This window comes from Corylus avellana, chromosome ca1 (genome assembly GCF_901000735.1).
Source record: "Corylus avellana chromosome ca1, CavTom2PMs-1.0".
Taxonomy (NCBI): domain Eukaryota; kingdom Viridiplantae; phylum Streptophyta; class Magnoliopsida; order Fagales; family Betulaceae; genus Corylus; species Corylus avellana.
Genome location: NC_081541.1, coordinates 41,440,352 through 41,468,019, shown reverse-complemented (window position 1 = coordinate 41,468,019; position 27,668 = coordinate 41,440,352). Strand labels below are relative to the sequence as shown.

The 27,668-nt window shown below is 32.5% G+C and overlaps 3 protein-coding genes across 4 annotated transcripts; all 3 read left to right on the top strand.

Annotated features, from left to right (window-relative positions):
- The first annotated feature begins 960 nt into the window (after window positions 1-960).
- On the top strand, window positions 961-2,322 carry LOC132172389 (UPF0481 protein At3g47200-like). Its single transcript, XM_059583881.1, has one exon. The coding sequence runs from the start codon at window positions 961-963 to the stop codon at window positions 2,320-2,322; it is 1,362 nt and encodes a 453-aa protein (XP_059439864.1).
- A 10,642-nt stretch (window positions 2,323-12,964) lies between these two features.
- On the top strand, window positions 12,965-14,461 carry LOC132172380 (UPF0481 protein At3g47200-like). Its single transcript, XM_059583871.1, has one exon. The coding sequence runs from the start codon at window positions 12,965-12,967 to the stop codon at window positions 14,459-14,461; it is 1,497 nt and encodes a 498-aa protein (XP_059439854.1).
- An 8,609-nt stretch (window positions 14,462-23,070) lies between these two features.
- On the top strand, window positions 23,071-26,508 carry LOC132163156 (uncharacterized). Of its 2 annotated transcripts, none has more exons than XR_009438274.1 (4): window positions 23,071-23,556; window positions 24,293-24,654; window positions 25,484-25,791; window positions 25,866-26,508. XR_009438274.1 is itself a non-coding variant. In XM_059573345.1 (4 exons), the coding sequence occupies exons 2-4, from the start codon at window positions 24,298-24,300 to the stop codon at window positions 26,286-26,288; spliced, it is 840 nt and encodes a 279-aa protein (XP_059429328.1). In that variant the 5' UTR covers window positions 23,071-23,556; window positions 24,293-24,297; the 3' UTR covers window positions 26,289-26,508. The 2 variants fall into 2 exon arrangements, 1 of the variants encoding a protein (XP_059429328.1); XM_059573345.1 differs by having other exon boundaries at window positions 25,484-25,543.
- Window positions 26,509-27,668: the final 1,160 nt, after the last annotated feature.

The following is a 27,668-nucleotide window of genomic DNA, read 5'->3' as shown; positions in this document are numbered from 1 at the left end:
TTTTAATTTTTTTAAAACGGAAATTTTTATTTTTTTTTAAAAAAAATTATTTTACTAAACGAAAATTTTTTACTTCTTTTAAACGTAAATTTTTATTTAAAAAAATTATAAAACAAAAAAAAAATTACCAAAAAAAAAAATGGCCACTATTTGGATTTTTTGGATTTTTTTTTTTTTTTTGTTAGTTTTAAGTTTTTTCTAGAAGTTTTAGTATTTTTATTTTTATTTTACTAAGGATAATTTCATCATTGGGAAAAACATTGACAATTTTTGGCAGTTTAGAGGGGACATTGTTACAATTAAAAGTTTAGGAGGAATACTGTCAATTAGGTGGTAGTTTGAGGAGGGTATGTGAACTTTTTCCTAATAAATATGTAGTATATGAGAATTAGGAGAGTAAATAATACATTAATTGAATTCAAAACAACTATTGTACGTTGTCTTCATATGTCTCAATATAGAGAGATAAGAACTTTGATCAAAACTCAAGGATCTTAGAATCCAGTGGTTGTGCTTTCAACGATGGTAGGAATCACTTGTATCATATATCAATAATGATGAGAACAATATATTGAAGAAACTATTATTGTAATTGAATTCCATTCTGAACAAAAAGCTTTTATAAAATAAAAGAAAAAAGAAAAATAAATATCCAATGTTACATATTGTTATCATGCTGCATGCATGGATGTTCCAGTTTGGTACTTTGGTTGAAATATTATTGTCGCGCCTCCAATTTCTTTTACAAAATGGGCCTATATTTCAAATCAGAAAGGAACAAAAAAAAAAAAGGTTCATAATAAAGAAGTATGGGGGTATGGGATGGGGATTCAGAAATGGATGCTAATACTGCTGCCTATTGAAATAAGCTATTTGCAGCTGATTGGATTGTGTTATATTGTCACTAATTGTGGCTTATTTTGTCGATCACTAGGAAAACAAACTCGAGGGATTGAATATATGGACGCTAGTGAATTGGTGATTGACATTCCATCGGACTTGCCCCCTGCGGAGTGGCCGGAATGCTGTATCTATCGGGTTCCCAAGCTACTACGCAAGGTAAATGAAAAAGCCTACACCCCTAAGCTAGTCTCAATAGGCCCCTTTCATCACGGCAACGATGACTTGAAGGACATGGAAAAGCACAAACTGAGATATTTTAAGGATTTCTTTCAACGGACAACACTGAAGAAGAGCCAGAAGGATCTTGCAAGTATCATTGCAGCCAAGGAAGAGACAATCCGCCATTGCTATTCAGAAGAGTGTGGACTTGAAAGTAAAGATTTCGTGAAAATGATTCTATTGGATGCCATATTTATAATTGAGCTCTTCTTGAGGTTGACTGAGAAAAGAGAAAATGATTACATTCCAAGTAAACCATGGCTGGAACATGGTATATATTATGACTTGATAGTACTTGAGAATCAGCTTCCTTTTTTTGTTCTTGAGGACTTGCATAAGTCTGCCTTCTTTGACTCTTCCAGCCTCAGCCATCGCCAAGGGGATACTCCATTTCGAGAGCTTTCCCTCCTTTACTTTTCTCGCAATGGTAAGCATAAAAACTCCGACATCTATGGGAATGTAAATCATTTCACAGATTTGCTAAGATACTTTTTCCTTCCACCAAAGCTGCTAAGAGACTCTTTCCTTCCACCAAAGCCGAGCCATCAAGGACCTTTGGATCATCTATATAGTGCCACAGAGCTTGACGAGGCAGGATTGAAATTCAAAGCAATTAAAGATGATAGATCTTTAGTTGACATAAAATTCCCTGAGAATAAGTTTTTGAAATGTTGTCCGTGCTTCAATTTGTCATGGCTCTTGGCTTGCTTGCCATGCTTGAAATGCTTTCCATGCTTGGAGGGTATGGAACGTTTCTTGCAAGTCCCATGCTTTGAGGTTGACGACAGTACTGAAGCTCTTTTACGAAATCTCATGGCCCTGGAGCAGTGCCATTATCCATTTCATGGTTACATTTGTAGTTATGTGCTGCTATTGGACTTTCTTATCAACACCGAGAAAGATGTGGCTTTGCTTGTTGATAAGAAGGTCATTGTTAACCGGCTCGGTAGCAACACTGCAGTGGCGGATCTAATTAACAATCTCTGCACTGAGATAGAGGTAACTGGATCCTATTACTCTGATCTCTGCACAAATATTAATGTGTACCGTGATAACCCTTGGAACCACGTCATGGCATCTATGAAAAGTGTGTATTTCCCTGATTTTTGGAGAGGCACCGCAGCTGTGGTTGGACTAATTGTCCTGACTTTTACTTTTTGGGATTTCCTTAGGCCTTATTTGAAGAAGAAGAAGAAATGATTTACTGCATGCATGTGGTTTAATTTATTGGTCGTTGGAGTGCTTTTTTTATTTATTTTTATTATTCAATAAGGGAAAAGGGGGAGGAGTGATTTAATTTGATTAATTTAGTTGCAATGGATGCATGGCATTTGAACTTTGTAATCCAATTTGGCTTCTGGTCTTGAACTCTGTTTCAGCAATAAAATATGTGGAAAGTCGGTGTGTTTTAGCCAATAGCTTACTACTGAATTCTATCTATTATGCCAATATAAGTTTTTCTTATTATGCTTGTAGCTAGTGCCCATGTTATATATCTTGCATTTGTTATATAGCTATGAAATTTCATACAATATATTTTTAAGTATACATGTTTCTATTTTCGTAAAAGAATTAAAATGTAAACTTAATTAATTCAAGAAACAAAATTTGATGTAAAAATAAAAAAATAAAAATTAGTAGACAGTTTTTCAAGGATTTAATCTTACTGGTATATATATACATGTTAATTAATTATTATCAGCAGCCAAATCTATTGGATCTCAATATTGTTTTAAAATTTTCCCTTTTTTCTCTGTTGGCAAAAAAAAAAAAAAATCCGTTTTTAATTAGTAATGAGTTGGTACGTGCGAGAGCATTTCATATAATAATTTTGAAATAAACCCAATATTCTAAAGCTTTGATTTATCTGAAATTTCACGATTTGAAATTTTAGTTTGTAGGGACTCTTTTGTCCACATCTATGTAATTACAATTTTGATGAGATTTCAAGTAACATTATGACAAAATATATATATATATATATATATATATATATATATATGTTTTTCAATATCATATATATCTTGAATGCGAAATAAAACAACTCAATTAAAATATTAGGCCAATCAACATGCATGTATATATGCATAAATATATGTCGCACAATGTTTAATTTGTTCCCTGATGGCTTATACACACTAAACTCTAAATAATCATAAAATTATGACAAAATAAAGACGAGAGATAATTGTATCTTAAAACCATGGCATTAATATAATATTGTTAATCACAAAACTTACTTTAATTTGTTCCCTGATGGCCAGGGCAGTTTCAAACAGTTGTCTTAACTTAAAAAAATAAAATAAAAATAGAAACGATTGTCTTCATATTAAGGTAGGGTAATGGAGAACAGTTTTGGTTTGTCATTATAACATGCATATGTGGGAAAATGGTAGAAAATGATTGTATAAATTATTTTATGCCTTATGAATATTATTTTTCTTGATAAACTGAAAATATTTTAAAGTCGATTAATATTTTATGTTGTGCCAACCCCTTAAAAATCAGAAAATTATTTTTCAAAAAATATTTTACGCCAAAAAATAAACTGGGCTCAGGTGAGTTCAAGGTGAACTTCTAATCTCGAACCTCTAACAATGCTGCTCATGACTACCCGTTGGACTTTGAATGAATATGTTTCAAGTTCCCTTTCTTCTAGCTTGGTGCCGACCTGATCAGTGGATGTACGTATAGTTGTTGCAGCATAAGCTCCAAGCTTGTTTACAGCTGGTTGTTTTTCCTATTATTTTCTTTATTGTTAGTGAATCTTTCGCAAAAAGAGTTATCCAATGTTGTTTTCTGAAATCTAGTGAAATTTTCTTTGGAAAAGGATGGTACTTTACTCTTTTATCTTGCATACATAATTAGCTATATTGTTTTAGTTTTAGAATAGAATTTGACACCAATCTCAGATCTCGAAATCTTGTTGTAGCAAAGTAGATAGAGGAATCCTTGTTCAACGTGTAAGCCTATACTTTTTGTTCGAAGTATCTTATTTTCTGCGGAAAAAAAGAAAGGATCCAATTGGTTGTTTGAAGACCATGTTTCCCTAGTCTATTTAAGGGCCCTTCATGCACAAGTTTTAGGGGCGACTTTAAGACATTGTTGTGTACGCTAAGAGAGGTTTCATTGAGCCTAGAGTTTTCATGTCTTTCCACTCTTAGAAATTTAGTTAGTTAAAACCAAACAACCTTTTCTTCATAAAAACCTTCAGCCACCTGAGTTACAAAATTGCAAGAGGAAGCTAAGCTGAGGTTTAACTTGTTATTCTACTACATACCAACCCAAGTTTCCCAGGTGCCATCGATTGTGCCAAGTCATACAATGCATGGTCATCATGGGTCTAACAACGGAGCATTTGGACCAAATCCGTACTTTCCAAACCACAAATTTTCCTTCTTCCTCCATTAGACAACTCATGGGCTTAACTAGCTCATGGGTTGCTACAATATTTCTCAATATGTAGAGAACCAAAAGTGGTTTTCTATACATTATTTTAATATAAACATTTCCATTTCTTCTCTCATCTTTTATCTTTTTGTCTTTAATTAAGAATTGTGTTGGAATTTTGTGAAAAAAGTGAGAGTATGTAGAGAATTTGAATTTTGTAAAGAAATAATATTTTAATAGAATAGGAAAAGATAAGAGAAGTTATTGTAAAATATATTTTCATAAGGAAGCAAAAAGTAGTTCCCTAATTGGCAGGACTCATATAAGTTTGATGATTATTGGTTGTTTCTTTTTGGAACAAGATATTGCTACAAGCCTACAAGGAACATAGTGAAACTAATTAAAGAAAAGGATTATCAAAGCCAAACAAAGCTTATGTCATACTTCTTTCTTTTCTTTTTTTGCCTCTTTCACTTTTCTGTCTTTCTCTTTTCTCCAAAAGCACAAATGTATTATGTACTTCTTATTACCTCCAAACGAAGTCATCCTCAATACAGGCATGAAATCATGCACCTTTTAGGAATAGGTGAAAATTTTACCAAATAGCCAAGATAAAATTTCTAGTTGGTTTTTGAAAGATGAAGATGCATGCTTCAAAGAAATGCTTTTGTAAAAAAAAATTTCATCCCCAAATTGATAGAAACTGAGTCTTCCATGTACATGTGTTGATGATTGTATTAAGGGAAGGGTTATATTCTGTGTGTTTTAGCATTCGTGGGCTGTCTGTATTTCAGGCAATAGAGTTAGTTTTATGCTTTGTGTTTACTATTGAAGTCTATCACGTTTATACCCATATATATATATCAGTTTTCTTATGTTGGTAGTGCGTATAGATTCTTTAATAAGAGTGTCAAATTTTCCTTGAGAAATAGCCTTCCAAGTTGCACTAGATTTGTGATTTTTCTAAACTTTTGAAAGGTTAAAATCGACCCATTTTAACTACCTAGCTCTTTCAATTAGTTCTCTATTATTTTAAAAAATGTGTCATCATGCTATATATGCGTGTGGCTTAAATTATCCATTATACATCTATTTATTCATGTAAAAATAAAATTACGTTCTTAGATTAAAAAAAAAAAAATCATCAAATCTCTAGCCGTGGAGACCCACAACCAACCGTAGAGACGCATGACTAGACCGTAATTGTGGATCTTTGGTCTTGGAGCTATATATGGAGACCCATGGCCAAGCCGGGGATCTCCTTGCATGGTATTTGTTTTAAAATTCTATTTTATCTACATAGGTATACTGGATAATTTGAGTCACGAGAAGGTCACTTGACTCATTTTCTGTCAATTTTAACAGAAAATGTTGATAAATGAAAGGACTTAGAAATTTGAAGGGGTCGATAGTATTAACTTTTCAATGTTTAGGGGTGATTGGAAATGGGGTGTAAGTTTGAGAGGATTAAGTGCAATTTCCTTTTTCTCTTTTGTTCTCAAAATCAAATATGTAAAATTAAATTAGATCTTTGATTCATATATACAACTTTTTACATAATCTATCTATCTCAAAATTTATAGGAGATATTATATGTGCATAACTCAAGCTGTCAATTCACTTTAATATAGATTTAAGATTCTTACTACTTACGAATGATAAATTAAATCACCACAAGATAATTGTTAGTTCTTGTGTTGGCTTAATTCAGTTCCAAAATGCAGAGACTACTGTTTACGGGCTCAAACATTGATATAGAATGTTCAGAATCCGATCTCCACCATTCATAATGTAGATTCATGTGTTATGAACGTCCTCGCAAAATTTTAGCTCAATCGAACCAGAAACGCCCATCGATCGGAGCTGTTGATCAAGGCTGAACAGCATTTCCAGAATACTGTTTCACCCGGTCCGGACACGCCTTCCCCGGGTCCGGACCGTACTTCCAGAAACTCCATTTTTGCTCCGCAAGGCCGTGTCCGGACAGCCCATTAACTTGTCCGGATACCCCGTACCTATTATGCCCAAAAATGTGTTTTTAGTGGGCCTAGGTCTAGGGTTTGATGTACTGATATATATACATCATTATAGAAGAGAAAGGCATGAATTTTCACCCCTAGAGAGTTCGTGTGAGGCTGTGCTTGAGTGATTATTTTGTTGTGAGCCAAATTGATTCCTCTTAGAGGATTTTTGTTAGTTTTGATTGTGTGCTTAATTGAAGTCTATCGGAAGGGTCCGATAAAGGAGAATCACGTTGAAGAAGATTGTGAGCGAGGAGACAAGTTGGAGGCTTGTCGATCTTACAGAGTCAAGGTCTTGCAAAGGGTTGTAAGTGTTCCTAGTGTCTGTAATCTCTGGATAATCTTTTGATAGTGATTTCCTGGGTTTGGCTGCCCCGGAGAGGTTTTACTTTTAGAACGTTTTCTAAAAGGTTTCCTCTTCGTCACCAAAATCTTTGTGTGTGATTGTTCATATTTTGGTGATTGTTTGCTTTGATAAATATCCGTTAATTCCGCATAAAATTGTGATATTTATCTGTTTAGACTTTTTCAATAATGAAAAATAAATAATAAGATAAAGAGGTATATACATCATTATAGAAGAGAGAGGCACGAATTTTCGCCCCCAGAGAGTTCGTCGAAGGCTGTGCTAAGAGAGATCATATATGGTGAGCGTTAAATTGAATATCTTAGAGTTTTAGTTATTCCTTTAATAAATCTACGGTTGAGAAGTCTATTGGAAGGGTTCAGTAAAGGAGAATCACGTTAAAGAAGATTGTGAGAAAGGAGACGAGTTGTAGACTTGTCGATTTTATAGAACCAAGGTCTTGCAAAGTGTTATAAGTGTTCCTAGTGTCTGTAATTTCTGGATAATCTTTTGATAGTGATTTTCTGGGTTTGGATTCCCCAGAGAGGTTTTACTTTTAGATCGGTTTCTAAAATGTTTCCTCTTCGTAACCAAAATATCTATGTATGCCTCTTTATTGCTTTATATATTTTGGGTTATTGAATTGTTTATTACTTTATTGGCTGCCCCGAATAGGTTTTACTTTTAGATCTGTTTCTAAAAAGTTTCCTCTTCGTAACCAAAATATGTGTCTACCTCTTTATTGCTTTATATATTTTTGGTGATTGAATTATTTATTGCTTCATAGTATTAATTTCGCATAAATTGTGATAAACAAGTTTTTGGAGTCGGCATAGCATTTTTCATTTGTGACCATCGCAATCATGTTTGATTGGCGAGTCACTATAGAACGTACATCATTAATAGCGTAAGTCACCTAAGGTCGGATTTGGTCGGGTTACTAGTGTTATGAACGGTAACGTGCAATGTCTGAGGCATCGGTATTGTATTATAGGTCTTAAAGCAATTTGGATCAATAAAAATAAGATTAATCAATGATATTATTAGTGTGGTAATAGTATGATAACAATGTTGTTTAATGATTATATAAATATAATTGAAATAGAATGAGGTGAAGATAATGTGAATGGGATTAGAATAATACAATAGTAATAAGAAGTCTTAGTGTGGTAAATAATAGACTGTAAGAATAAGTTGTAGTTAAACTAAATAGAGGGATGTAATATCAAATTAAGAAAGAAGCAATTAAATGAGCAAGGGTAATAATGCGGTTTAGAAAGTTTGAGGGCTTTAATGGGCGATTCCCTCCGTCAATTACTAGGTAACTACACTGGAGGAATTGCCATTGACCTTACCAAAATACGTGAAATTAATCGACCTGATTTTGGGGACGTTACACATAGTGTTGTGTATAACTAAGAGAGGTTTCATTGCATGAGCCTAGAGTTTTCATGTCCTTCCACTCTTAGAAAATTGCTTAGTTGAAATCAAACAACCTTTTTTTCATAAAATCCTTCAGCCACCAGAGAGCTAAAATAGGCCATGGGAGGATTTATGAAAGCAATCTCTATTTTGGTGAAACCCACATGAACCACCCGTGCATGCTGCCATGTTTAAACTTACTATGTTGGCTTTGATACCATTTTTAACAGCCTAAAGAATCGCTAATTATATATGCATTATTACGCTAAAAATATTAGTCAAAGTTACGATTAGAATACACTAAAAGTCAATTATATAGTTTAGTCTCACACAGTATATATATAATCAATATTATAGAACTCTATAATTCATCCACTACTCAATGTGGGAGTTTTTCAATCTAGAATTTCATGCGCTTTCTTTTGATTTAATCGAGAAGGCTTCAATAAAATGCCTATCATATTATTTCTTCATTACATGCACCTTCTTTTTTTTAACCAATTCATGTTGTCAATGTAGAGCCCAAGAAACTCGACCCTACGCAAAGCACATTTTTAACATAGATATAAGAATTAACTACTTTGATAAATATATATATAAAAGAAATGTTCTTTGACTAGCGATTAGGGTTTAGTATCTGGTATCTCACTTTTATATCATATATTGATCAGCTTAAAATAGGTTCTAATGTCTTATGCGTGGGACAATAAGGTTTGCTACCCCTAGACTTTTTTCTTTTGGTTGGTAGAAGCTTGCATGGAAAACAAAAAGTATCGAAACATGCATTGTGTAACCCAATTAAATACGAAAATCGCTAATATATATATATCTTTGTTTCAAAACGGTGAAGATGGAAAGTCAGTAAATAAGATTTTTGTGTGTATTTGAATTGCAAGCTCATGTATACTTTAATTTGCTCAGCAGTTACAATGTTAAGAATATATACAAGAAGAGGCTTTCTCCTTAATTATGAACGTGTTCGTCCATTAAGAGAATAAAGCACTTTCTTTGCTAGCCTACGAGCTAATTATTCGATTCGCCTCTCTTCTGACCCGTGAAGAATCCTTATAGTAGTCTGTGTTCCCTAATTAGCAAGACTCATATACGTTTGATAAGTATTGGTTGTTTCTTTTTGGAACAAGATATTGCTACAAGCCTAAAAGGAACATAGTGAAACTAATTAAAGAAAAGCATTATCAAAGCCAAACAAAGCTTATGTCATACTTCTTCTTTCTTTTCCCTTTTTTCCTCTTTCACTTTTCTGTCTTTCTCTTTTCTGCAAAAGCACAATGTGATATATATGTACTTCTTATTACCTCCAAACGAAGTCATCCTCATTAGAGGCATGAAATCACCTTTTAGCAATAGGTGAAAATTTTACCAAATAGCCAAGATAAGATTACTAGTTGGTTTTTGAAAGATGAAGACGCTTCAAAGAAATGCTTATGTAAAATTATTTTTCATGCCCAAATTGATTGAAACTGAGTCTTACATATACATGTGTTGATGATTGTATTAAGGGAATTAAGGGCTATGTTTACCCAATCCTAAATATTCCAAGGAATGACATTGAAAAAAAAGGAGGATTATGAGAATCATGACGTCAAAATTGGAGTTGTTTTCATACATTTTAGCCTAAATTTTGAGATCAACCAAGTTGATTTTTTTTTTTTTTTTTTTTTTTTAAAAAAAAGCCCATCCTAAATTAAGATATTATTCTATTTATTACGGTTTGTGTGATATTATGATAATAATTCAAATCTCTAGCAACTTCATGCCAATTTTCGAGAAGGCAATATGATAGTCCTAATTTTCTTTTTGAAAAAGATCAAACGATTTGTTTTGACAGAATTGAAATAGATAAAAAGTGATGAGGAGCATATATAATATTATTTACTAATTTAATATATATGTATTTTTTATAAATCTTTCATAAACCCTAATTTTTACTGCTGGAAACCAATGGTAGCTTCTACGCAAAAGAAGAAATATTAAATTCTTGCTTGGAATTTTATTTTTATTTTGTGAGAATGACGATATTGAAAGCATAACGTGTTTTGTGCATGTCACTTTTGAGAGAGAGAGAGAATTATATAAATATGAGCGCACCGGAAGTGAGAGGGGAAAATTATAGTGATCAGAAACTAAGATTTGCTATCAGCGTGGCATTTAAGAGGTGCTCCGATCCAAGCATTCTTTAAAGCAAAATTCCCAGGTTCTTTCCTCACTTTATTTTCTTATTATTATTATTATTATTTTTGTAGGTACTTTATTTTGTTATTGATCAGAAATTTTACTGAATATTATTTTTAGGGACAAATACAAATATTACCTATAGCTATAGGGTTTGATGTAGGTGTCAATTTAGTCCTACACTTTTAATTTGAACGATTTAGTCCATACATATTGCATGCATTTATGAAAAATCAAAGTTTCATGAGTTAAATTTTTTTTTTTAATCTAATTAATGTTTTATTGAGTAAGTTGAGCATCCGGCCATCGTAATTTATTTTCAATAAGTAATGCAACCTGCATGATCCATGGATCCTTCTTTCTATGGATACGAAAGTGTTACTTAATTAAAAGAAATAAATGGAAAACTAATTAAAGGCAAAAAAATTAAAAGGAGTTACAAGTGACAAAAAAAAAATTCTTGAAAAATAGAATTTTCTATATTTTCTAATCGCAATTAGTAGTACGATCAACCAAGTAAGTAAGAAGGATAGTAAGGGTGTAAGCCGCATTAGTACTATATGGGCGGAGACTAACCTTATTTTGCATCCGCATTCTACGAAGGGCGAATTTAGCAACTCCACTCTTCTTGGGAGGGCAAAATCCTCCCAGAAGGGCACACGGTCCGGTTTTCTTTGTACTAATTACCGCCGGTGATATCTGCTTTACATTTATTTTTATATTTTAATTTATCTAGGCCTTTTTCTTAATAAGTTTTATATGATCTTTTTTAGATGGGCTTAATAAGTTTTATATAATCTTTTTTAGATTGGCTTAATCCAATTTTTAGATGGGCTTAATCCAATTTTTAGATGAGATTTTTTAGATGGGCATTTCCCTAGACGAAACGAAATCGTTTTGAGATTAAATCCTAAAACGAGTCGTTTTATAAGATTTGTATTTCTATGTAAATGGGTTGGTGAAGTAGATATTAATTATTTGCCTACTAAGAGCACTAAGAGCAGTTTTCCTTTGATTTTCCTTAAGTTTAGGGAATAAAACTACTTTTTGTTTCCTTATTAAAATATATTTCAGAATAGCTTTCCTTACATTTCTCTATACCATTAAAATATTATTTCTTTACAAAATATAAGTTTCCTACCTACCCTCACATTTTTTACAAAATTCCAACACAATCCTCAATGAAAGACAAAAAGACGAAAGATGAGAGAAGAAAGAGAAATGTTTATATGAAAGTAATGTATATGCAACCACTTTTGGTTCCTTACACATTGAGAAATATTATAGCTACTCAAGGGTATTGGTTAAATTTAGGAAAACTGACGTGGGTGAGTTTTTGTGATTTTTTTGAAATTTTTCCTAAATATAAGGAAGAGAATAGGCTATAGGGTATCTGCTGCTAGTGCTGTGTCAGAAAGTTGAGCGGGATATACTTGTAGGCTCATGCATTATAGATAAAGATAATTAGATACCTTTATGGACATGTTTGGTAGACATTGTAGACAACATGACTAGACATATGAACAGCAAATATATTTTATTATAGTTATAATAATTGTATTAAACGGCAATGTACTAATGTAACACCTAATTCTTTTTAAAAATTAAATCTAGAAATATGTATTTTTAGTATTGGCCTTCATAGCCTGCTGGTATCCACCATTCAAGCATGGAAGTCTTTGTTTCATCCATCATGGGTGCTGAGAATTTTTTAGATTTAAATGTTCTTCCACCATTTGGTAAAATATATATATATATAAAATATTGGCCTTAATCTTTATTTATGTTAAGTAGATTGATACTTTGGAGAGTCTTTTTAGTAAGCCCATAATATAGTATGTTGCGACACCACACAACCCAAAGATTAAAGTATATGAGTTTGAGCCCAACAATGTTATATTAATCATTCACACTTCATACATCTTTCTAATGCAGGACTTTACCTTTTTACACTTACAAATATATACTAAATAATTTATTCATTAATTTCAACACTATGAATGGAATTGACATGTAATTTTGTTAGCTACCCTACCTATACAAGAGCCAGCTTGTTGGAAAACTAAGGAATATTTTATTTTATTATTTTATTTTTATTTTTTAGTGAATATCAATTTCATTCCACACAAAGAATTACAATCTCACTCTAGCAAGACAAACCAAGCTGAAACGCTTACAATTGCTTAAGCTACATCAACAACCACACATCCATATATACACAGGAAAACTTTGCTACAAAGATAAATAGTTATTACATATTGTTATAATATTAATCTAGTTGGGTTGAATTTTCACATCTCCAATTGTATTGCTAAAATTGCTCTATAGTCAACTTCTGTTTTTTAATAATTAAGAAATATGAAGTATATGGGCTTCAAATAAGCGATCAGCAGCTGATTGGATATTCTATTATTTGCCACTGAATGTTGCTTATTTTTCACTAGGGAAACAAACTTGAGGGATGGAAAAGATGGATAATAATAGTGATTCCATAATTTCCATTGGAAAAGAAGTTGAATGCGAGGACTTATTTGCCATTAACATTCCAGTAGAGCGGCCACCTGCGGAGCAGCCTGAATGCAATGAATTATTTGACATTAACATTAACATTCTAGCAGAGTTGCCACCTGCGGAGTGGTCGGAATGCTGTATCTACCGGGTTCCCAATAAACTGCGCGAGGTAAATATAGAAGCTTACACCCCTAAGCTAGTCTCAATAGGCCCCTTTCATCACCGCGGAAAAGAATTGAGGTACACGGAAAAGAAAATGCATAAACTGAGATATTTGAAGGCTTTCTTAGATCGAACCGGGAAGAGCCACGAGGATCTTCTAAAGATCATTCAAGACGACGAAGAAAAAATCCGTCATTGCTATGCAGAAGACTGTGGACTCAAAAGTAATAATAATTTTGCGAAAATGATTCTGTTGGATGCCATCTTTATAATTGAGCTCTTCCGGAGGACCAAACCATGGCGGCCGGAAAATGGTGAAAATGATGAAAATGATGAGAGTGATTACATAGTAAACAAACCATGGCTAGCAAATGGTATACGACTTGACTTGATATTACTTGAGAATCAACTTCCTTTTTTTGTTCTTGAGAAATTATATATGTTCGCCGGTCCCGACTATCACAGAGCACAGAAAGGAGGCAAGAACAAAAAGGTTACTTTTTTGGAGCTTTCCATCAATTACTTTTCTGTTTACTATAGTAATCTTGCTGATAAGCAGCTGCCAAACGAGTTCAACATCGAGGAAGTCAAACACTTCACAGATTTGATAAGACATGTGTTATGCTCAGGACCAAGCCTGACTATGAAACATAAAGGAGATTTGGATAGTCGAATTTGTGCAACAAAGCTTGATGACGCTGGACTCAAATTCAATGCAGTTCAAAATAGACACTTACTTGAGATAACAATGTACTCTAACTTGGGAGGTTGTCCGTGCTTCAATTTGTCATGGCTCTTGTCTTGGTTACCATTCTTGAACAAGCCATTTCCAAGGTTAGAGCGTATGCAGTGTATCTTGGAATTCCCACCCATTGTGATTGACAACACTACTGAAGCTTTTTTTCGAAACCTTATTGCCTTGGAGCAATGTCATTATCCGTCTAAAACTTACATCTGCAGTTATGTTGCGCTACTGGACTATCTAATCGACACTGAGAAAGATGTGGATTTGCTGGTTCAGAAAAAGGTGATTGTTAACAATATAGGTAGCAATCAAGCAGTGGCGGATGCAATTAACAAACTTTGCCTTGAGATTGTTGTAGATCAATCATGTTACTCCGATCTAGGTACAGATATTAATAAGTACAGTGAGAACCATTGGAACCGCATCATGGCAACCATGAAAAGTGAGTTTTACTGTAATTTTTGGAGAGGCACTGCAACAACAGTTGCACTTGTTATCATGCTCTACCAATTCTGGGGTTTCCTTCGGCCTTTTATCTTTAAGAAATGAAGCATCCATCTGGGATTAATTTGTGTCTGTTGAATTGCATCTAAACTTTAATTTTTAGTCCGATTTGGCTTGTAAGTTTTGATTTCCTCACCATCTTTCGAGGTTTTACCAATTATTTTCATTTTGTGTGTTACATATTGTTTCAACATAAGTGGAGAGTGTGTACTTTTGTTTTTGTTTTTTGTTTTTGAGTGGAGAGTGTGTACTTTAATATGACTGAGATTGTAATCTAAGTCAAATATTAAATGTTAAAGTTTGATTGATTTAATTTTATTTTTAGTTTAAGCCGAATTTGAACTTAATTATAATCGAGCAAATTTATATATTTAAAAATAATTTATTTATTTTTTGAACAAAATTAAGCTTCTTTAGAAATTGCTTGATTAACTTATTCATTTTTCATATAAAGTAAATATCGTCATTGTTTAGATTTTTTTTCTTAAATCCATATTGATCATTACTTATTTACTTTTTATTAAGATTGTGTCATTTGAATTAATTAAATAAAATAATTTTATTTATAAATTTATAGCTTTTTTTCTTGTATTGAAAATTTATAACAATTAAATCTGCAGTCATAAGCCATATATGATTTTGTATAATGAATTGGACTATGTTTATTATATAATATATATTTCCTGTAACCTTTTTTATAATCTTAAACAATCCAATCTTGAGTTTATATAAGTATGTTTCAAATACATACATTATCCATCAATCAATTGATCCATCCATACATACATACATAGACATTGAATTGTCTTTTTTAACACCGAATTAGCCAATCCTAAGAACTAACAATATCTAGTAGCATCATGTGAAAAATCAAGATATTTTCCGCTTTCAGCTTGTTTTATAAGCCAGGACATTACACTCTTTGTATGGGTGTCTTCACATAATATAGGGGTAATTATCTTTTCTTCGCATCTACTACAACGCATTGTCACTTTGCCTCCATAAACTGACAATCTTATTGCCCGACCCATCAAATTACCATTTTGTGACCAAAACTCCCATTTCATCAGTCAAAAAAGTTAACTCAGATGGGGAAAAACATAATTACCCCCATAATATATTATGACTCAGGGATCATCCCCTTTACTTGTCCTTTTGAAACTAGCTACAGTCTTACTTATACACATGTTTTGTCAAAAATCAATATAGGTTAATACAAAAACTATTTCAAAACATTGCAATCCTAACAAAAAGCTGTTACTTAACCCAAAAGTCACTGAACTAAAAATCTACCATTGTTCCAAGAGTCAAAACTATTAAAAACACTTATTTGAATCAAATTACTTTAAGAATAAATAAATTTTGTAAAATATATTAGGGCTAAGCCTTAATCATTGTTTTAATTGTACATGAGAATAAAAAGTTTGTAAAGTACTAGAAGAAAATATATGGCTTGCAAATGTATTAGAAAACTTATGATAATGATGATGAGTTGCTTATCTTCATTCTCCTGAAAGTGCAAGCAAACAATCTTGCACGTATTTCTTTTCCTCCCTCTTCACCTCCCATCCAGCTTCTGCATTTCTCTAAACTCGATAAAGTTCAAACTAAGAATCTTGCCCTTGCCACTTTAGGTATCTCTCCACTATCCATCATTGATCCTCACTCCTTTGAACTTGATGAAGTTCAAGGAATGATGCATACATGTGTTGTAGATGTAATTAGAGGTTGTGAAACAACATGGCAAGAGAGATATCAATATGGTTTTTGTATTCTTGATGGTTTTGTACATTGCTTGCACAAACATGGCCCAAGCATGGTTGATGAATCTTTAAAGGCCTTATACTATTGCTTGAGGTATGAGAGGAGTAACGTTGAATCCTGTTACTTGTCACTGAATGGCAATCCATCCAAGAAGCACTCAAATGGCGTTTAAACGCAGAATCCCTAGCGTAAGGTATGATAAAGATTTCTTAACGATTCCATCTCTCTCTTTCTCTCTCTCTCTCCAGCCATTTTTTGGTAATCAATTTAATTGCTTACAATACAAAGATGGAAACCATATTACGACTTGTACCTACAAATAAGACTTTTCAACTTTTATGTATTTCTTGGACATCAAAATAATATTCATTGTGGATTATTTATATTCATCATTACAAAATTTTGAACATTGTTTCTTCTTCATAAATCTCAACACGTAATAAAAGTTCATTTTTAACCATTTTTCTAACTTATATATGCAAGTATGCAACATTTCGTAAGTAACATCAATACATAAAGTAATATCAAACAAAATTTTTATCATTATCATAACCATATATTGACTGTCAGAATTTCTTTCTACATACCAAAAAAACGAAAAATATATATATAGATTGCCAACTACTTACTAAAAATAATAATTTAAATTAAATTTGAAGTAATAAGATCTCATGTTAGTGAATTCCAATGATAGAAATCGTGAATATTTTAAATCACCTTGTATATGAATTTGTAAATTGAATTGCAGGATATAAATTATGGTCATAGAAGTCACTTCTTTAGTACTCAACTAATTTTTTATAACATAAGTATAACAAAATACCCATACCATAATTTTTTTTTCAAAAATTGTAATCCTTTTGTTTCTAGTTGACATATTCATAAAGGACGTGTTACAAAATTCATTTTATTTCTACATCTTCCAACAACCGCTATTTCATCTTACCCTTGATCAATAAAAAATCATTACACATAAACATTGGTTCTTTGGGTATAACAATTTATCTGTTTGTTGTATACTCTATTTATAATTTAGATTTTTTCGTTTTAATAATTGTCATTAAACCCCTTAATTTGTGGTTGCATATTAATTAAAATGAAATATTAGTTTTCTTGTTAAAAATAAATGAATTGAAGGTCACATATCTTGCTATGCTAATCATGATATAATGCAACATCCTAAAACAATTTTGGCTTCAACATAGAAAACCTTTTCTTAAATATATGCTACTAGATAAAGAAGCATCATATTACAGTTATAATGGTTAATATGAATATAGGTGATTTTATGATTACTTGATGGCTTTGGAAATTCAGTAGCCATGCATGGTCGTACAAAAAGAATAATAAGCTTTTATATTTTTTGGCTCATCAGTTGTGTATTAAGCATAATTTTTCTCGAATTAATTAACATTTGTACTTACTTAAATGTTTTTCCATGTTCTTTAATTACTACTCACTTTATTTACTAAGGTGCACTTTACACAAAACGTATGCTTTGATTACAGATTCATTTGGAGGCTTCTTAGGAAGGTGCAAGAGCAAGACTTGCTATAGTTGTCCTTAATTAATCATTGTTTCAAATAATATTGTTTTGATTTGTGGAATAATGTATATTAGGAATATTGTACTACCTTATTTGATGTCGTTATGTTTTATATCTTTTAAGTTGGACCATTTTGGACCCTAAATTATGTCATTTGAGAGTTAATTTTATATGAAATTCATTGATCTTATTTTATGTTTAGAGATTTTAGAGTTACCGGTTGGCTGGTCTATTGACACCTAAAAGTAATGTACTTTTGCATATAGTATAGCACATGCAAATACATCTTATTATTACTCAAAACTATGTTATATATGAATCAATAATTAAATGTAATATTATATTTAATAGAAAAATGTTAAATTGGTCTATGTGGTTTGACCTGGTAACCAATAAATCCCTATAATTTCAAAATAAACTTGTCAATCCCTACGGTTTGCCCCAGTAACTAAATGATCTCTCTCTACAATTTACAGTCATTACTGTGATGCTTCGGCTTTGTAGGCAAGTCGAAAACAGATTATAATCATTATATCTTGATTTTCTATGTAGCATGACTACAAAGAAATACAACTCATGCAGCGGAAATAATCACTCATAATTTTTTATTTCTTCAAACCATATAATCAACATAAAAGTAATTTACTAGAGCTTCTAAAAAAATCTCAAGTTAAATAAATATTTGGAAAAAGTTTACCAGGTGAAAATGCAATTTTTATTAACCGCTTTTAAAGCAGTCAGTAAAACTGCTGACCGCTTTTTATATATATATTAAACCCATCTTGGATTTACTTAGCAAGATTAAACCCATTTCGGTAATCATGATCAACACCATCATTAGACAAAATGCCAGACGAAAATCCAAGTCCAAGAGCATTCATCTGGGGTTGGAGTTTTGGAGATCATACCCAGAAACAGTTTCACTGGAAACTCTTGGACTATTCAACCTGGGAAATGGAAGTGATCTCACATCAGAATTCAGAACCATAAAACAGAGGACTCATATGATTTGATGTGGAAGCAGGATTAAATGGAAGTGTCATTTATCTCAAATTTTGAGCATAGTTTTCTGTTTCTCATGGACAATCACTCACAAATACACGAAGTAAGGTTCTACTTTTGCTTCTTGGTCTTCTTCTTCACCACCTTTCTCTTCGTTTTCCCTTACTCTACGTACAGAAGATTGAAAACTGCTAAGCAAAAGCAAGAAGAGGAACACACCAAGAAGCCAATTCAGAGTGACCCGTCGAGATTGGAGTGTTCTTCGGTTGAAACTGTGGCTGCTTTTGGAGGTCTTGCCCTCTGATTCCCAAAAATGAGAGTGTTAGTTTGATGAAGGAAAGAGTTGTGACCCAGATTCAAACGGGTGGAGTTTGGACAGGGAGGGGCTGGGATCGAGTGGGGATCAGAAAGTGAAGAAGAAGTCGATTCTTGGAGAAACCCCGCTTTCAAGCTTCCTTTTCTATAAAAGGATGCAACATGCTTTCACTATAAATCCAAGCTTCCTTATTGTATTGAACTAGCTGAGCTAGGCCAACGGCCATGCTTAAGCTAGCTTGTTGATCCGTTTTGAGTTGCTTAAAGTTTAAATTTTATTAAAAATTTTGTGTTGGGTGTCGAGTTGAGCCTTTTTAGCTCGCTTAATAGCTTTCACGAGCCAGTAGCTGGGGCAAGCAAAAATTAAAAAATTTAGTTTTCAAAATCGGCCCAAAAAAAGCGGTAAGTAAAGAAATGGTTAGCTAGATGCGGTTAAATGCTTAACGGTTAGCGATTTTAATCACAAATCAATAATCGCAACTGTCTTTTCACCCTTAGAATGAAACTATCACATAATTGACAATATACCTTATAATGTCACCCTAAACTACCATAAGTAATCAATGTCCACCCCAATTATAAAGAAAATACTCTTAATAAAATAAAATAAAATATTTAAAAAGAAATTAACACTAAAAATTAATTTTTTTAAAAAAAAGGGAAAAAAAACCAGGTGGGTTTGAGTTATTTTAACAGATTTCTCAGCTAATTCGTCATTATCTTTTCTAACAAAAAGATAGAGAATTGACATCTTAAAAACTTAAAATCTAGTGCAGAACCGAGAAAGTGAGATACCATTTACAGGCGGTGTGTATATGGTGATGGAGGTGTGGGATATGGGGCAAGCTGCCTTTGGCCAAATGGGCATAGTAAGTGCATAGAGTAAAATATTACTTTTATTTAAAATAGTTAATTAGATTTATAAAAAATTCTTACATTGGATTATCTTAAAAAATGCAAAATTGATATTTGATTAAAAAAAAAAAAATTTAAATGAATCAGCACTTTTCAAATGAATTATTTTATTTTTTATTATTTCTCTCACTTAGTTTTCTCTTTTTCTTAAAACGTTTCCCAATTTTTCTCAATAACTTTTCCCAAAACTTTTTCAATTAAGAGTAAAAAAAATATTTAAATGATATAGATAAAAATCTAGCTAATCGGATATAAGGTCTTTTAAAAATTCATTAGTTAAACTAAATAAAGTGAGTTTTGATGAGCTATTTTGCATAAAAAATTGGCTCCTCCATTGTGAATGCTCTAAGAGCACACACAATGGCTTAGCCATTTCTTATTTTTATCTAAAATAGATAAGCAAAATACTACAAAAACTCTATACATTGGACTATGCATCTCAAATACAAATTATTTTTTATTTTTTATTTTTTTTGCATTTGTGAACAGTGCACCGCTACATGTAACAAGAACTGTTCATACATCCATCCCATTAATATAATATTTATCTCTTTACATCTCTTTTTTCCCAAATTTTTTCCATACTATTTCTCTCTACATCTCTTTTTTCCCAAAAGTTGAAAAATAATATATTTAGAAGAAATACAATCCTTAAAAAAAAATAAAATTAAATGATATAGATAAAAAATAAAATAAAAAGTAGATAATTGGATGTATGGTATTTTCACTATAAGAAATTGAATCATTAGGGGCAACCTTATTAGCGTCCACTCAGGGCCGGTTCAATATACTTTGGGGCCTTAGGTGAAACCCTGAAATTGGGCCTTTTTTTTTTTTTTTTTGTAAGTAAAAATAAAATATTTAAATAATATTTATTTTAATATTATTATTTAAAAATCAGTCTTTTCGCTTTTTGGGATGCAAAATTACTGATTAAGTTTTTTTTATTCAAGATTTTCTAACATCATTTTTTTCAATTGATAATATGGCTAATCCATTTAATCTCTCTTGTGACATTGTTGATCTTAGGTAGGACTTTATCAATTTTAATTTTGAAAAATTTCTTTCTGTAAAAGCAACTATAACAAGTATTGTCAATAAAATTCTATAAGCAATAAAATTGTTTTATTTTTTAATAATCTTATTTCTAAATCAACCTAATTATTCATGTTAGTAATATGTTCATTGATTGTTTCATAACTTTTAAGTTTAGCACTAAGATTTTTTCAGTCATTAATTCATTCATTAGCTAGTTGCATTCTATTAAGTTTTGAATTAAACAAGTTGCAACAAAAACAAAATACACTATCTTTTTTTTTTTTTATAAGTTCAAAATACACTATCTAAATCTATTAAGTTTTGAATAGATTAGTCATTTTTTATTATGCTGCTCCTCATTTGATAATTTTTGTATATAATATGTACTAGAAAAATGCCTAGAATTCTCATCTTTAGGGAAATCTATATTACTATATCTTATTGGACCATTTTCTACTAATAAATCTCTTAATTTTGCATCAATATATTTTTCATTGGCCTGGTCATAAATAGTTGTAACAACAGAGTTAGATACATCAATAGTATTTTCATTATCTTTTAATTTTTTTTGATGAATTTTTTGTTCATTTATGAGTTTTTTACCTAAATTATCCTCAATATTTTGTTTATTACTAATAACAAATTTATTTAGATCATCTTTAAGATTCAATCGGCTTTCCCACTTTTTTTCTTTTTTTTAAGTTTTTCATATTCCATATGCATATTTTCTAGTAGACATATTTGTTTCAAAATATTAACAAATTAAACAAACACAATTTACCAAAAAAAAATTTCTGATTTTAATAAAATAAATTATAAAAACAAACGAAAGAATAGAACTTGATTTGTTAAAGGAACAATGGAACAAATTGAACAGTAGAACTTAGGCGAGAGAAAAATTTGAGCTTGAAGAAGAAGGTTTCGGAGAGGCAACAAGCTGTTCTGTACAGAACTATTATCATTTTGGAGAAGATGAAGGTTTAAAACAACCTGTACAACAAGTCAACAATCATTGTTATCTCTAGTCTAGAGACTTTAGAGTCTAGAGTTGTGCTTGTGTCGGTTGTCCAGCAACTTGTGCCTATGCCCCTAAACAAATAATATTTTATTCTCTTGTGCGGCTGTGCTCTATAGCCAAGAAAAGAATGAAGGAGTTGTGCCCTTGTCGTATACCACATACCCTAGAAATAAAAATAAATAAATAAAAAAAAAAATTGCAGGCTTTCAGCATAGAGACGTGGGTGGCTTTGTTAGATTTTTTTTTTTTTTTTTAATTGTTCTTATTTTATCATGCGTCTTGTTAAATTTTGGGCCTTATTAAAATGAGGCTTTTTAAATTACTTATTTATTATGATTAAATGCCTTAAATTTTGATGATTTTTTTTTTTTGCTTTAAATTTTTTTGAGATTTTTTTAAAAAAAAAAAGAAAAAATTTTTGGGCTTTATTAAAATTTTTTTTTGGCCTTAATAATTTGGAGACCCTAAGCAACAGCCTAAGTTGCCTTACCTTTGAATCAGCCCAGCAAAGTGGACGCTAGTCAACTATAACGTCCAATATACTATAGAAGGTAATATGCTCACAGGAACTTATATCACCTATGGCTTGAGGTAGGAAAACAATTAGGGGTGACAAAATAACTATTAGTGTAGTAATTATACATCAACGTCTCATAGCGCTGATATAAACCCATCAGCGTCGACCCATTGGAGTTGCTCAGAACTGTTAGGAAATAAATCATATTACCAAAGACTTGTGTGAAAAATTAGAAAAATGTAAAATAACAAAGATAAACAATTACACACAACACAAAAATTTAAGTGATTTGATTTAACAAGCCTATTACATTCACTAGCAAAGAAGACATGGGGTGACAAAAGCCACCCTCATTTCTCAACTAAGGTGGCCGGCCATTCCTTACGGTAAAAATGGAGTGTTTGGTCACCTTATATGTTTTTATTATTTTATTTTATATTTTTTTAAAAATTTAAATAATATTTTGTTATATTTTAATTAGTATCGCAAGTAGCAACTTATAGCCAAAATTTAAAAAATTATTGATGGATAATTTATCAGCTATTTGCCCGGATCCCGATCCATTCTTGAGATCTTGTTTCTTTCTTTTTCGCATTTTTCATTTTTTTTTACCTATGCAACATCAGTTCATTTCTGGTTAATAGCAGTAGTTTGAGTTGGAATTTTATGACTACTGTCAATCTGTCATGTGGAAGTGAAGAAGCATTGGGAGTTGAAACTGGATAATATAAATATCTTTGCCTCCCAAGGCTCGAGAACAATTTATTGTAGATTGTATGAGGATGGACATGGGACTGGATTTGAATTTTGAAATGCTGAAACCGTGCGCAGGAACCACGTGATCGTGTGAGCTGCAAAAGTAGAATTCTTTGCCAGACACCTTTCAAACCCTGAACCCCCACGACAGATTTTCTTTCTCACTCTCTCTCGGCCGCACCTGCATTTTTCGCAAAATCTTTGGGTTCCTCGATTTCAACTGAATTCTTCTCCATTTTCAAGCATACTTCAATCTCATTTCATTCAAGGTATGATACCCATGATTTAATCTTGTCTCATTTCATGTTTTTGAGAAGATAACCTAGGGTTTTGAGGTTGGATTGATTTTTCAAAGTTCAAAATTTTGAGAGTCTTGTTAATTGTTATGCTTGATTCTGGTTGCGGTTGTGTTATACACATTGTTTGTGATGTATTTCGGTATGATTTTTCATTATCCATGAGTTTTTTTTCACATGACTAAATAGTTGTGCACACCACATGTCTGACAAAATGCCTAAGTGTGAGGGACATAAGCGTTTGTTTTCATTTTTGGCCTTCCTCAAACTTAACACGCATCACATGTTTGATGTTAATATCTCAAACATTATAATGACAATTGCTCTTGTTTATTGTCATTATGGTTTAAGCTTTGATTGTGAGGGACATAAGCGTTTGTTTTCATTTTTGGCCTTCCTCAAACTTAACACGCATCACATGTTTGATGTTAATATCTCAATGATGTGTAGTTGGTCAAATTTCCTTTGTTTTTATTGAAGTGATTATGGCTTGATATATTTAGGCTTAAAACCTTGTTTTGTTTTAATCTTTCATCTAGCCATGAATCATTGCTCACATGTCTAACGGTAATGAACATCAAGTGTTTGATGTAATGCTTTAGTGATATTTTTAAGCCTTGGTTTCACATGTTCTTTGTCGTTTCGCATACATAGTTACCTCATGAGATATTCTCTGCGATTTCCACTCATTTTGGGGTTAAGTGTGTAGGTACCATGGAAGGAACATCCAAGAAATGCTCTCGGTCACAGAAATACTACTCCAACACCTTCAAAACCAAAGAAGTGAAGAAGCTGTATGCAAATAGGTTCAAGCAGAGAGCTGTGCTTGCTGAGCGAGGAGTGACATGCGCAGATTTCTCCGGGGAATTTGCCGATAAGCGAGGATTGAGGGGATCCGAATACAGTGCACGGAGATCTTGCTTGAAAGGGCACCCAATTTCTACCGAAATCCCATATCTTATGTCTTCCGACAGTGCACAATGCTGTTCTTCCTCTAGTTCCCACTCCCCTACCCGCAAGAACCCTCGTAGGCAGACCCTCCTCAGCAGGCCAAGAACACGTTCTTTGAAGGTATACTTTCAAACCCTTTTACTTCTTGCTTCAATTGTAAACTGTTATGTATGCCCTTTTTTTTTTCTTTAATCTTTTTCTTTCTTTTGGGGTCTTAGTACCTCTTTTCAGGTTAGAGATTGTTTATTTTGATCATTTCTTTTATGCTTTGGAAAGATATTATTTTCAAGGTTTTAATGTCAATCTTGGTTTTTCTCTTAAGGAGTTCTATATAAGAGAATAAAAAGGAGAAGAAGAAAAACTAGATTGTTAGTGGTAGGTGAACTCGTCAATCCCTATGAACAGAGATCCAATTTAGGCATTAATAAACACTCTAAAAAGCGCATAGGAATAAGTGAGAATAGGGGGTAAGAGAGAGGATTGGGGAAAGTTTGTTCTTGCTGCATTTGATCGTCCAGAGAATGGTTGTCGAATGGACAACACTGACCTCTTCAGTGTTATTTGTAGCGGTCGAACAGCCAGAAAACGGTCAAGCGAACGGACAGCACTGTCCCCCTGTTAAGTGTTACAAATACTCCAAAAACATATGGGGATAACTTACAATAGATTTAATCACCGAATTTGGCCAATCAAATATTTAGACAAAAATATCGAACAAACATAAGTGATGTCTACGTATTACCATAAGTACAATATGTGCACTAAATAAACAGGTAACATTACAGTACTAACTTTTCCCACTATCAAGTTTGTTCATTCATGTGTTTTTTTGGATATTGTATATTCATTATTGTATTCTTGAATCTTTTAAATAAATGGTTCCTGAGTGGTAGTTTTCTTTTTAACATTCACTATACTTTGACTGACCTATTACATTCATGATATGCAGCCCTATTTCCTTAGAAGCAGCACTCAAAGGTATTGCATGCAGCAAACCAGCACTCTAAAGGTAAGACACAAAATATACCTTCTCTCTGGAATGACTGATTGTTCTTGATTGCATTGATTGCTGTACTCAGCCTCCGATTTTTTATATGCTCATAATGGTTGCAATGCCTACTACGTTTTCCATGTTACATGCTCAATGGTTATGTACGTTTCATTTTTTCGTACATAACGTGACAAATCCGGATTTGGGTGGATCCCATCATTAACACTGTTGATGGCACGCCAATTATGTGGGAGCGTATTAAATTGGTAATAGTTTCAACACTTTTAATTTGTACGATTCTAAGGCTGGTCTGACTACTTTCTAACAACTGGAATTTTAGGTAAAAAAAAGCTTGGGACGATCGGCTAGCAGGGACACAAGCAGTCATAGTGCCAAAAGTAAGGAAAAACGACCAATGTTCGATGAGTCGTCATTTAAGGGTAAGGCCGATGGTGACATTTCAATGGGGCCTAGTAGCAATATGCCCAAAGAAGTTCAAGAAATAGTAGAGGCAACGAAAGATCTCTCAAGTGTCGACTCTTACCACTATACCTTGCTTTCTTCGACCATACATAGCACATGCACATCGGCTAGGCCCATGGTTGTATGTATGAAACTTCTCAATAATGAGTTTGACAAGATATCAGTTGATACCTACTTTAAAGCAATACGGTCATGTTATTCTCAGCAGCAATTCCGATGGGATTTCATAAGGATGTCCGACGACCATAGGAGGTCGTGGTTATCGCAGTTGTTGCCTTAGAATATTGTTTTCTTTAACTTCTTTGTTGTTTTTTTTTTTTTGTTTTTTTAATAGGTAAATTTAGCCACGTGTTTATAATTCAATCGCAGTTGTTGCCTTAGAATATCCGTTTATGTAAACTGGTATCAGTTCCAAGAAACTAAACTTTTTGTTATATTCGCGACTTCAAACTACAACATATAGGCAGTCAAAGTGAAATCTTAAAAGGAACAATCAAGTATCGCAAACCTGAATATTTTCATCTCTGAATTTGCTCTCCTTTATAAATATTAAGAGGGCAAAGCAAGGCTAAATCCTCAGATATGAACTCAGTTCCATCTATATCTATGAGAGGTTTATCATCTTTATCAAAGACATTTTGCCATCTCTGTCCTGAAATTCACCCAAAGAGGAAAAGAAAGAAAGAAAAAAATTTATGTACAATGCATGTTCATGGAATTAGTAAAAAGAATTGAACATAACTACATTCACAGGATGCAGGAAATCTCAATGGAAAAGTAATTCAAAGATCACACCTTGCAAAGTACATCTTCAATACTAGCGGAAGCTAAATCAACTTCTAGCTTTACGGTCTTGGACAAGATAAGAGAAAACCTAATTTCGGAATAAGGATAATTCACAAAGCCTTGAGGGAATGCTCAGATATGGTTCTGAAAAAGAGATGCTTTGAATTGTTTTACATACCTAGCCATAAAACGGGTCACACTAGACCAATAACCATATCAAGAAAGTATTAATTATGCTAGGTCTTTTAACAAGCCAAACTAATAAAAGAAAATTAGGTTTATCAATTTACATGTCATTGGAAACCAAATTATGACTCAAATACGATAACAAGCAATAGAAAAATATAGGATCTGACCCTTCGGCTGGGGGCTACAAAATTTTTATTGGTCACACTAGACCAATAAACATTCATTAAAAATTACTCAATGGCCAATGACATGGAAGACCGTTCCTCAGGCGGCACGTTCTCACCTTGCTGGATTTGGATTCCCTACCATTACTAAGGCCTTGTTTGGTAAACAACATGAACTTTACAAGGCACTGTTCATGTTTGGTGGGAAAAAAAAATAAGTGTAATAATTAGTATAGAAAAATAAAAAAATTTTATTAAAAAGTAAAAAAATTTTATTTTACAGTGATTTTTAAGTGGTTATTCTTCTCTTCTCTGCAATCGTATATTCCCGTCAGGAAAAAAGTGGTCATCTCCTTTAGTTTTAGGATTCCTCTCTGCTTTCCATCTCTTCCTCTTCTCCTCTTCCCAAGTCTAGCTTCTGTGACCATATCCATTTTCAGAGATTTGCTGCCCTTGTCCTTCCTCTCTCTCTCTCTCTCTCTCGTTAGTGTAAAGGATAAAATCATAAAAGTGTGACTTTA

What these genes read in the sequence shown, in the direction of transcription:
- LOC132172389 (XM_059583881.1), top strand. Translation starts at nt 961, where the DNA reads ATGGACGCTAGTGAATTGGTGATTGACATTCCATCGGACTTGCCCCCT.
- LOC132172380 (XM_059583871.1), top strand. Translation starts at nt 12,965, where the DNA reads ATGGATAATAATAGTGATTCCATAATTTCCATTGGAAAAGAAGTTGAA.
- LOC132163156 (XM_059573345.1), top strand. Translation starts at nt 24,298, where the DNA reads ATGGAAGGAACATCCAAGAAATGCTCTCGGTCACAGAAATACTACTCC. An exon ending in CAAGAACACGTTCTTTGAAG is followed by an intron (nt 24,655 to 25,483) that starts GTATACTTTCAA and finishes CATGATATGCAG; the next exon opens with CCCTATTTCCTTAGAAGCAG. An exon ending in AGCAAACCAGCACTCTAAAG is followed by an intron (nt 25,544 to 25,865) that starts GTAAGACACAAA and finishes CTGGAATTTTAG; the next exon opens with GTAAAAAAAAGCTTGGGACG.